The 12,212-nt window shown below is 44.2% G+C and overlaps 1 protein-coding gene across 1 annotated transcript in view; it reads right to left on the bottom strand.

The window, feature by feature from the left end:
* Positions 1-12,212, bottom strand: part of LOC145354567 (protein CC2D2B-like) — a 272,448-nt gene that overhangs the window by 112,686 nt on the left and 147,550 nt on the right. The window contains exon 20 of the mRNA XM_080206030.1: positions 3,013-3,160. Coding sequence (XP_080062156.1) covers positions 3,013-3,160 — 148 coding nt within the window. The remainder of the gene's footprint in view (positions 1-3,012; positions 3,161-12,212) is intronic.

Raw genomic sequence — 12,212 nt, 5'->3', positions numbered from 1 at the left:
CAGGATAAAATGTTTCAAACGAGACCAGAAAAGGGCAAAACCATGGCAGGAAAGGCTCAGACCTCAAATTCCAATCCCATCTCCCACATGCCAATTCCAAAACAGATTGAATTTCTGGTACAAAAGAAGCAAATAAATAAATCAAACAGTTCATCAGAAGGTGCCCATCAAAATTTGAAAATCTTTCCATTCTATACTCCCTTCAGTCAACAAGTTTAATCATTTCTATAATTCTAGATATATCACCTAGCCACAGCAACGTCCCAGTTGAACTAAAAATAGCTAATTCAGATATCAGTCTACTACAAGCACATTCCTTAAAATTTCTGCTAAATGAAAAAAAATTGGTTACATAAAAATATTTCTAACAAACAAAACATTGGCCCAGATCATCTTATCTCCAGATAATCACATTCTGGAGGGACCGCAGAAGATATGCTGGGAAACCCCCAAGAAGTCCCCACAGACTGAACACAGGATTAAACTTTTAAAAGTCAAATTTGATTTCCAGTGGAATATTACCCAGCGTCTGGAGTCCATCAAAACTTTGAATTAAGTTGGAGACTTTACATGGCCCCAGCTCACAGAGGAAAAAAATTGGACCTCTCAGGGACAAAGGAGGGGAATTATGCTTAGAACCCAAGGGAATAGGGGAGATCCTAAATCAATACTTTGCATCAGTATTCACAAAGGAGAGGGACGTGTTGATGGGAGTGTCTCAGAGGGAGGTGTTGACCCATTGAGAGAATCTCCATTACAAGGGAGGAAGTGTTAGGTTTTTTAGGGAACATTAAAACTGATAAATCCCCAGAGCCTGATGGCATCTATCCTAGACTGCTCAGGGAGACAAGAGATGAAATTGCTGGGCCTCTGACGGAAATCTTTGTCTCTTCACTGGACACAGGTGAGGTCCCTGAGGATTGGACAGCGAATGCGGTACCGTTACTTAAGAAGGGTAGCAGGGATAACCCGGGTAATTATAGGCCGGTGAGCTTGACATCCGTGGTTGGGAAGTTATTGGAGAGGATTCTTAGAGTTAGGGAGAATGCGCATTTAGAACAGAACAATCTCATTAATAACAGACAGCATGGTTTTGTAAGAGGGAGGTTGTGCCTTACAAATCTGGTGGAGTTTTTTGAGGAGGTGACAAAAACGGTTGATGAAGGAAGGGCCGTAGATGTCGTCAATATGGAGTTCGGGAAGGCGTTTGACAAAGTCCCTCGTGGAAGGCTGGTTAAGAAGGTTAAGGCTCATGGGATACAAGGAGAGGTGGCAAGATGGGTAGAGAACTGGCTTGGTCACAGGAGACAGAGGGTAGCAGTCGAAGGGTCTTTTTCCGGCTGGAGGTCAGTGATCAGTGGTGTTCTGCAGGGCTCTGTACTGGGGCCTCTGCTATTTGTGATATAAATAAATGATCTGGAAGAAGTGGTAACTGGTGTTATCAGCAAGTTTGCGGATGACACGAAAATGGCTGGACTTGCGGATAGCTATGAACATTGTCGGGCAATACAGCAGAATATAGATAGGCTGGAAAATTGGGCAGAGAAATGGCAGGTGGAATTTAATCCAGATAAATGCGAGGTGATGCATTCTGGAAGGACTAATGTAGGAGGGAGTTATACAGTAAATAGCAGGGCCATCAAGAGTATAGAAACACAGAGGGACCTAGGTGTGCAAGTCCAGAAATCCTTGAAGGTGGCAGCACAGGTGGTGAAGAAGGCATATGGTATGCTTGCCTTTATAGGGCGGGGTATAGAGTATAAAAGCTGGAGACTGATGTTGCAGCTGTATAGAACACTGGTTACGCCACATTTGGAGTAGTGCGTCCAGTTCTGGTTGCCGTATTATCAGAAGGACGTGGAGGCTTTAGAGAGAGTGCAGAAAAGGCTTACCAGGATGTTACCTAGTATGGAGGGTCTTAGCTATGAGGAGAGATTGGGTAGACTGGGGTTGTTCTCCCTGGAAAGACAGAGAATGAGGGGAGACCTAATAGAGGTGTACAAAATTATGAAGGGTATAGATAGGGTGAATAGTGGGAAGCTTTTTCCCAGGTCAGAGGTGACGATCACGAGGGGTCACGGGCTCAAGGTGAGAGGGGAGAGATATAACTTGGGTATCAGAGGGACGTTTTTTATGCAGAGGGTGGTGGGGGCCTGGAATGCACTGCCAAGTAGGATGGTGGAGGCAGACACGCTGGCATCGTTTAAGACTTACCTGGACAGTCACATGAGCAGACTGGGAATGGAGGGATACAAACGAATGGTCTAGTTGGACCAATGAGCGGCACAGGCTTGGAGGGCCAAAGGGCCTGTTTCCTATGCTGTACTGTTCTTTGTTCTTTGTATAGCTATATAGTTAGTCAGGAAAGGTCAGAAGGATTGAAATCCATTCTAACTCCTGAGTAAATAAAAATACTATTGACACCCCTTACTCCCCACTACACTCCTGGAACTCTTGACTCCCCAAAAATCTTGCACCTCGTTTACGCCCTTGACCACAGACCCCCAACTATACCTCCAAATCAAATGCCCCCAGACCACCTGACTACATTCCCATCCCCAACTATCGGCCCAACCACCCCCACCCCATGATCACCTGACTGAATCCCCGCCTTCCCCCTTACCAAAGTCCCCAGCACCCAACTACCCCCCTGACCAATCCCTCAACCCCCTAACTATCCCTCTGACAAGACCTCCTGCTTCCCTTGCCACCCATTATTCTATTTACCATTTATCTTACACATTTAGCTTCTCATCAAAGCATTTAAACAAAGGGATGTAAAACTCACCCAAATACAGCAGCTAATGCCATTTAAAGGCAGTGTGATTTGGCTTCCCTTAAAGCTCCTACCCAACAAAGGAAGGACTACATGAGTAGGTACACTCCACATTTCTCAGGAAGACTGCTTTGGAAGTTTGGACGAGAAATGTGGAGTTGCAATGTGAGGAAAGAAATTAGGAGTAGAGTGACAATTCAAAATGATTGCAACATTTTTAAGACGTAATTACATACCTCTTGATTTTGAAATTTTTTCAATTTTTCATTGTATATTTCCATTTCGCTCCTAAATTGTTCTTGAAGTTCTTGTTCTTGTTCAATTACTTCTGCAATGTATTCCACTTCACATTGCTTTCCAAGTGCTTCATAATTTACTTCCAACCTGTTTGCAACAAATGTCCTTCACTTACTGTACACTGAAAAGAATTACAGCATTTTAAATACTTCCAATAATAAATAAAGTGTAACCTGTCCAGTCTGGAAATCTATTCAAAATCACCACTTGTCCAGAAACATTTTGAGCAGACTAAAGCAACTCCTAGAGTAGCACTCGGGAGCAGAAACATAGGACATACAACATAAAGACAAATAAAACCATTTTTCTAAATGCGTCAATGTTTTATCACTAGTTGTTTGCTTCATGTAAGCATTTATGTCTATTCTGGTTCACACATTAGTGGTAAGGCATTCTTTAGTCATTCTATAATCCAGAAATGGCTTGGTTCCAAGTATTCCAGACTGGAGCAATGACAATGTATATCTAGTAAAGAAAAAATATTTTAGACCAACTCAGAATCACAGGATCCTGACTGTGCAGAAGGCGGCCATTCAACCCATCAAGTCTGCACTGGCTCTCTAGAGTATTACAGTCCCCTGCCTTTATCCCCATTAACATGCACATTTTTTCTTTTAGATAGCAATCTCTTTTGAATACCTCAATTGAACCTGCCTCCACCACCTCTCAGGAACTTCATTCCAGATTCCAATCACCCTCAGTGAAAAAAATTTTCCTCGTCACTTTTACTCATTTTACCAATTATTTTGAATACATGCCTTTAGTTCTGGATACTGTCTTGAGTGGAAACAGTTTCTCACTATTTACTTTGTCTTTACCCCTCAAGATCTTGAAATATCTCTTATCAAATCTCCTCTCAACCTCCCCAATCTATCCTCATAACTACAGTTGTTTATCCCTGGGATCATTGTGGTGAATCCCCTCTTTACTTTCTCCAAACCTTCACACCTTTCCTCAAAAATGAAACACAAAACTGGACACAGTACACGAGATAAGGCCTATCTAATGCCTTACAGAAGTTCAACAAGACAGGAAAAATTTACCCTATATTAGGCAGAGTCCAACGGTGGGAAGGAAACCAGGTATTTAGCCTACTGGGTTAAAAATGAAGGGTTTTTGCAAGATATTATTAGGCACTTCAGGGAAAAAAAATTTTCACAGGATTCACACCAATTCTGTGGTGAACAGCCTCTGATTCCCCACCATCACTTTGGCCTGTTTGTCATGTGGGAGCTCCATTTAAAAGCCGCCCCAGTGCTCATCAGCCACATCTTCTTGGTCCATGGCTACTTAAGGATGAAAAGAAGTCTATCCCAGATTCTTTAATGCTTCCCTCGAGAGAATGCTGGATGCAGTGAAAGCATGTCATGATGTTCTCTCACCCTTACACAAGAAGGACACCAGCTAGCAGGAATGCCAATGTATCATGGGAGGCAATGGCAGTGGTGGTCAGCACCAACTCCCTGAAGTGGAGGATAGGCATCCAATTCCACAAAAGGATGAATAATCTCCTCTCTTCAGCCAGGGCATGGCTCTCTTCCCATCATACCATTCACACATCCACAGGGAACTCACTCACTGTCACTCACTCGCTCTTTCACTCATATCTACATCTCCCCTGCAGGTTGTGTCTTCATCACCTCACTGCTACCATTCATCATCCACACATGCCATGCTTCCTTAGCATCTGTCCTGCATGCATCCTGCTTATACTCTTTCCATCTATTTGCATGCAGGACAAGCTAGCATATAATAAGGAAAGATCCCAGACAGGTGGAGGGTTGCCCAAGTTGGAGGGTCTTTCTGATTTTGAGGAGAGAGCCCTTCAGCCAGGCAGGAAGAAGTCACCCACTCCTATGCCAGTGGTGTGGTAGGCAGCGATAAACTAAGTGAGGGTACAGAACATCATCATCCATCACACAAAAACCGGCATGAGTCACATCTCCTGTACCTGAAGGCCACTGCCATGCACTAATGAAATCTCCTCTCATGTGCCTTTCAGAGAAGGAAGTAACCCAGGCACTTCTTCAGCCAGTTCCAATAAACCTCTGACACCAGCATGGATGACTTCCCTGATATAGAGTCTGACAAATCATCACAACTTTCACCCACACCCTCCACTAATGCAAAGACACACATCTCAGTAGGATTTTGTTTTAGAGAGGCCTTGGGGTCACAAACTGTTGAGCATCTCACTTTCTCTGGTCCAACAGGTGGAGCAATAGCCAGCACTCGGAGGATTGCTGAAGGCAAGGAAGCTGCTGAAGCCCAGTCAGGTAATGTGCCTCTGGACTTAGTCATGCCTCAGTAGCTGAAGCACCAAAGGCAAAGTCAGGTAAATCAGGAAGAGATTTCCCAAAGGGCAGAATGGAAGAGTCATACTGTCTTCTGTCCGATGAGACAGTGCCAACTCTCTTACACAATCTAGTCAACACAGGAAGGGTGGCTGCTGCCATGGAAGTCTCCATGCAAGATCTGTCATCCATGCTGCAGGCATTGTGGGCATCCACAAATGCTAATGTCAGATGATGGAAGGGCTAATCAATCTCACTCCAGTTGCCCCTGCATCCTAAACAGAAGTCAGAGACCCTCAGAGAGGGAGAGAAGCTGGCCCACATGACACCAGCAGTGTTCAGGCCACCAAATCCCCTCTTCCTGGAGCTCCAGCTCCAGTGACCAAAGAGTGGCATTGTCACATAGCACAGTCCCAAAAGCAGGCCAGAGCCCTCCACCTGTCAGTCCTCCAGAGGATGCCCACTAAGGTCATTACAGATAAAGGACATGACAGACAGCAGGCTGCCTCCACCTCCACTGTGGATGCCCAAAGTTGTAGCAGCGGGCTTAGAAAGGTTAAGGTCTAGTTGCACAGTGTGGGCATGTGTGTGAAGTAACTTGTCCGAGGCTGGTGTCTCTTCGTCAAACTTAGATTTATTTACCAAGTCAGCCACACTCAGACAGATACTTACTCGGTATAAGCCTGGAATGCAAGTAACCCTGACATTCCGCATTATGTACACAGGCAGGACTCCCTGATTGGGCATTCCATTACTGGCTCAATCAGGGACCACACTGAGGACTTCGATAAAGTTAGGTACTTGTAGATAGCATCCACCTCTGTAAATAACTTTCACTTTTTGCACTTTTTTTATGCCTCCTTGTTCTGGCTCCTGTAGAGCCAGCCCAAAAGCTTGATTCCAATTCCACAAAAATGTTGGGTACTCAGTTCAGAGCTTCCTCCAGCAATACAAGCCTATAAAACAAAGTAGTTAACAGCTAAAGAAAGCAGAATCCATTCAAGTTCATATCATATCATAACTGTGTATGTAAGACCACCGCACTGTGTCTATATAACTTGCAGTGAGTTGAATGTTGTACCAAGGCTTTTTCATCCTTGGAGCAGAGAAGGCTGAAGGGGGACCTGATTGAGATATACAAATTTATGAAATACATAGATAGGCAAGATAAGAAGAAACTTTTGCCTTACATAGAGAAGTTAATAACCAGGGAGTGTAGATTTAGGATCAGAGGCAGGAGGGGATTTGAGGAAAAAAACCTTTTCAGCCAAAGGGTGGTGGGAATCTGGAACTCTCAGCCTGAACAGGCGGTAGATGCCTGAACTGGCGGTAGATGCCTGAACTCTTAGAAGCACTTAGGTGAGCAGTTGAAAAGCCATAGCATACAAGGCTATGGGCCAAGTGCTGGAAAATGGGATTAGGATAGATAGGTGCTTGATGGCTGGTGCAGACATGGTGGCTGAAGGGTTTCTTTTGTGCTGTAAAGCTCTATGACTCTATATGCTTTCTGCAAGGGTGCCAGCACATTGGTGACATCCACTCACAATGACTGGACACCTCAGTCATGCTGGTTTCTCATGGGGAATGAGCATGCTTCCCACAATGTTCAGAGTCACCGTCACTCATCCCACTCTTTGACATTCTGTACTCCCCACATGTTGCCATGCCACTTGCCCCCATATTCCATGGGTCTCAGCCTCAGGTGACACTGAACCTCAAGTGCACAGTTCATTATGGAGGGCCTTAGATCACTAGAAGGCAAATTCTCTGAGTGACATCACCATATGACGTGATCTAAGTCATTGCGAGTAAGCAAATGCCTTCAGTCAGACAGGAGTCAGACACTCACAGCAGCTCTTTGAGGACCTATGCATTGTCTCCACTGCAGGTTGTCATCATTCTTCTATTGGGATAATGGGCAACCTCACCCTTCCCATGACACGATCAGTGAACGTGTGCGCTGTCAGAAGTCAGAAGGAAGACTAACGCTCGTAGAAAGAACATGAATTGGGTGGCTTTGAATATGCCCTTAGCTTGTCTGACCCATCTGACCATTGCCACTGCCTCATGGCCAAGACTACTTTTCATCATCCGCCTTGATGTCCTCCTCATCTGAGGAAATAAGCCACTCATTCTCAGGCAATTCCTTCCTCCACTGAAGTGCCAAATTGCAAAGGGCGCAGCAGACAACCACAATACACAACACCTTCTATGGACTGTACTGCAGTCTCCACAAGATTGGTCCCAGAACCTCATTTCCAGCATCTGTAGTGCAAGTTGCAGCATAAGCCTCGATGTACGTGGTCTCAGCTGTACTCTGTGTCTTCTGCACAGGTGTCAACAACCACATCCTCGGTGGTATCCCCTGCCCCCAGGGAGCCAACACTGTCAAATTCTCTCCATATTTGAGGGTCCACATTGGTTACAGTGGCTCAAGGTGTAGGCGTGTACTCTCCCCAAGAACTGAACTGAGCACACACTGGAGAATATGTTTTGTGTGATTACAAACCAGCTGAAATCTTAGAGGGTGGAAGCCCTTGCAGTTCACAATCTGCACTCCTTGATACCATGAAGATCAGGAAACCACTTGGGTGAAGTTGATGGCACCCTACATCTGTGAAAAGACAGACATCTGTACAAATACCATGGCTTTTGCATACTAGCTTGCTCTCCAAGTCCCATTGGTGGTAAATCCTGCAGAATGGCGCATAATTGAGCCACCATTTCCCTTGAGACAAAATCCATGACGGGTTCTCATTCATCTGCAGGAAGTCAGGTGCCATCTACACACACTAGGTTGTGGAAGATACCTCTGAGTGGCCGCTGTTTGGGCTCCCTCCTGTTCCTGTGGAGCAGATACTACCAGCCCTTCCTTCTCAAGATTGTCTTCATGACTGTGAGGAGCCAGATGCCTCCACCAACATCTTCTGTCTTCTCTATGAACCAGAAAAATAATAGCCAGTTCCATTTCTCCTTGCACTAATTACTGCAAAACAGAAAGATTTGATGGTTAGTTTTTGTCTCCTTCATCCTTTGCCCATTCACCACTTTAATGACCAGACTTTCATTTGTTCCCCGAATGGACAAGAGTCCACTCCCAGCAGCTTAACTGAGTGGCCACAGATATGGCCACTCTCCTGCATGCTGAGCTCTCATTTAAGGTGTAGACATTGTCCCAAGCTTCACTCCAAGACCTTGCATGCAACCTGGTCAACGAGGGCACCTGTCAAAATGCACCTTCGCAAACATCACATGGGTCAGAGAGCTTTCCTCAGCCAGTGTGCCCTTATTCATTGTTAAAGGAGATGTATGTGCTTGGCCAATCAGCTAACAATTCTAGGAAACCATAGCAATCACTGAATGTGGAGGTCAGTGCCAAAGATTAACTGAGAGCAGTGGTGATTCAGTGGCCATAGTTAGATAAGCAGTCAGATTATAGGCACATTAATTGAGTTGCAGCTGAATGATCTCGCCTGCAAAGCAATTTTTATTACGACATGCCTCATCATTAGACTTTTGATGTTAGTAATGAGCTTGCAGCTCCCCAACATATGAGTAGAGGCGTCAGTCTGAGATGACTGGCAATCCATCCACCTCATTAGCCCAGGCTCCACTTCCTAGTGTCAAGTCATTCCAAGGAGACAGTGGCCCAACAAACAGAAGAAGGCAGTCTTGGGAATGGTTAGTTTAAGACTTGGTTGTCTCCCTCTTCTGGTGCTGAATCTTCCCTCCTTTTAGCACCAACTCTCCTCCACTTCTGACTTCCTCTTTGTGCCTGTTTCACTGCCACTTCGGGCTGGTACCTGGTTCCTTCACCCCCAGTGCATTGGTCCCTTTAAGCCCCAATGTCTACACCCTTCAACCCCAATGCATATCTCCCCTAGTGCTGGTACATCATTGGCGGGAGGCAGAGGTTCGGATTTCCTTAATTATCCTGAATTTGTCTAGGTGACTATTCATTTTATCCCAACTATAGTTTCCAGAAGTTTAAAACTGACTGGTCTACAGTTGGTTGTGGATGGGTCTTTTCCTGCATGGAGGTCAGTCACCAGTGGAGTGCCCCAGGGATCTGTTCTAGGACCCTTGCTGTTTGTCATTTTCATAAATGACCTGGATCAGGAAGTGGAGGGATGGGTTGGTAAGTTAGCCGACACGAAGGTTGGTGGTGTTGTGGATAGTCTGGAGGGATGTCAGAAGTTGCAGTGAGACATAGATAGGATGCAAGACTGGGCGGAGAAGTGGCAGATGGACTTCAACGCAGATAAATGCGTAGTGGTCCACTTTGGCAGATCTAATGGGATGAAGGAGTACAATATCAAGGGTAGGACTCTTAGCACTGCAGAGGAGCAGAAGGACCTTGGGGTCCGAGTCCATAGGACTCCTAAATCGGCCTCGCAGTTGGAGGATGTGGTCAAGAAGGCGTATGGTGTACTAGCCTTCATTAATTGAGGGATTGAGTTTAGGAGTCAGGAGATAATGCTGCAACTTTATAAGACCCTTGTCAGACCCCACTTGGAGTACTGTGTGCAGTTCTGGTCGCCTCACTATAAGGAGGATGTGGAAGCTATTGAGAAGGTGCAGAGGAGATTTACAAGGATGTTGCCTGGATTGGGTGGCACGCCTTATGAGGAAAGGTTGAGGGAGCTGGGTCTTTTCTCCCTGGAGAGACAAAGGTTGAGAGGCGACCTGATAGAGATTTATAAGGTGTTGAGAGGTATAAATAGGGTGGATTCTCGGAGGCTATTTCCCAGGGCTGAAATGGTCACTACGAGGGGACACAGGTTTAAGGTGCTGGGGAGCAGGTACAGGGGAGATGTCAGGGGTAAGTTTTTCACTCAGAGGGTGGTGAGTGAGTGGAATCGGCTGCCGTCAGTGGTGGTGAAGGCGAACTCGTTGGGGTCTTTTAAGAGACTTCTGGATGAGTACATGGGATTTAATGGGATTGAGAGTTATAGATAGGCTGGTAGGTAGGGATATGTGGGCCGAAAGGCCTGTTTGTGCTGTAGTGTTCTATGTTCTACAGTTGCTGGCATTATCCTTGCACCCCTTTTAGAACAAGGGTATAACGTTCATAATTCCAGTCTTCCGGCACCATCTCTGTGCTCAAGAAATACTTGAATTTTATTATTGGGAAGATTCTGCTTTCTGCAACCTGTAACTTCAAAAAGCATTTTAGGTTGCACTTCTTTTGTCTTGAAAAACTACCTGGAGATTAATTTATTTCACCATTGAATATCCTGGAATTATTGCCCTAATCACATGCTAGGTAAGATGAGAAAATTAGATAAATTGATCCATAGGGAAGTGTGATATCAGGAAGAACTTCCTTTTTTGGGTTATGAACAGTCTTTGACATATGGAGCATACTCTTGAAAATGAAGGGTGTCAAATATTACAACTATTACGCATTGCAAAGCAACAGGTCTCTGTATAATTAGTCACATGACATGCTGTGACATCACCAGAAGTATTTGCGGGTTTTTATCTCTCTTCCATATTGGACTTCAATCTGGCAACAACTCTTAAATAAATCTGCATTGAGTTGGTTCAATACTCCACAGGGTGGCACATTATCTTTTGTCTTGGTAGTATTATTGGTCAGAACATCTAATCTAAAACAACAGGATAAAGGCTGGCAATGAGATGGTTTTCAGAAGAACTTTCAACAGAAGCCCAGTTATAAACAAAACTGGTGACCAAGGAGGTTTTCCAAAAAGATCTTCAACGAATCCCAGCTTTTAAAGATAAAACTGGTGGCATAGAAGGTAAACCTGGTAAAGGGATAGGTTTCCAACTGGATTTTAGCATTTTCTTTTCGATCAAAGCCTTGGTGTTAAGAAGGAAAAAAAATTCAGTTCTTCACCTCCTAAAAGAAGTCAAAGAAAGTCATCAATGCAGTTGAGAAAACATCCCGAAGAAAAGAAAAATGAGTATTCTGAGAGAAAATGTTTTACAGCTAGGTAGCATTTCAACGCCAGCATCTCCACATCACAGAATTTCAGGATGCAGGAACCTCACATATAGTGGGCTACAGCAACAGACATCCTCATATAAAGGAGAATTTCTGTACTCTTAAACTATCAAAAAAATTGCAAGTAAAGCTTTTTTTGCTTAGTGAAAAGGAGATTGCCTAGTAAGAAATAGTTTGGAAAAAAAACAAACTACAGATCCAACTTAAAAAAAAACACATAAGGAAGAAACAAATTTCAGTGTTATCTGGCTGCAAACAAGATACCTGATGAATTTAAAAGTGGTCACCTTCACAAGAATAGCAGGGCATAAAACATATACATTGCTACAGAGCCTTGTCTATCCTGTGGTAATTAGGGAATATGGTGATAGTATGAGAACATGGAGTTGAGGTCAAAGTTCAACCATGAACTTTTAGAATGGTGGAACAGGTTCAAGAAGCCTAGTGAAAATACCTACAAGGAACTGACAGATTCTCAAAAGTAATTTCCTGCTTAAACTACTAATAATTGCTGAGAGATTCTGATTTCATCAATGGAGCCAAGAAATGATAAACCTATGCAATGTATCCATCACATGCGAGTGGTCATTGAATTTCTGTGTTCTAAGTGAACCGAATACGTTTAATTCTTTCCAGAGAGAAGCAGGCAATTTGTTGCAATGCTAAGAAGATTAGCAAAGAACTACGAGTTTGGCTCAACTCTCAAAGACAATCTGCGATGCACCAAAAATAGTTGTTAATGGTCTGTGTTCAGCAAACAAGGTCAATTGTCTGCCGAACAGGTACAGGTGAAATTGTTTAATGCCAAAATTTATGCTGAGCAATTCTTTCTCTGTTCTGCTCATGATAACTTTCATGATGTGAATGTTATTAG

Source organism: Carcharhinus amblyrhynchos, chromosome 17 (assembly GCF_965287045.1).
Source record: "Carcharhinus amblyrhynchos chromosome 17, sCarAmb.v2.hapA, whole genome shotgun sequence".
Lineage (NCBI taxonomy): Eukaryota > Metazoa > Chordata > Chondrichthyes > Carcharhiniformes > Carcharhinidae > Carcharhinus > Carcharhinus amblyrhynchos.
This window is presented reverse-complemented; position numbering and strand designations above follow the sequence as displayed.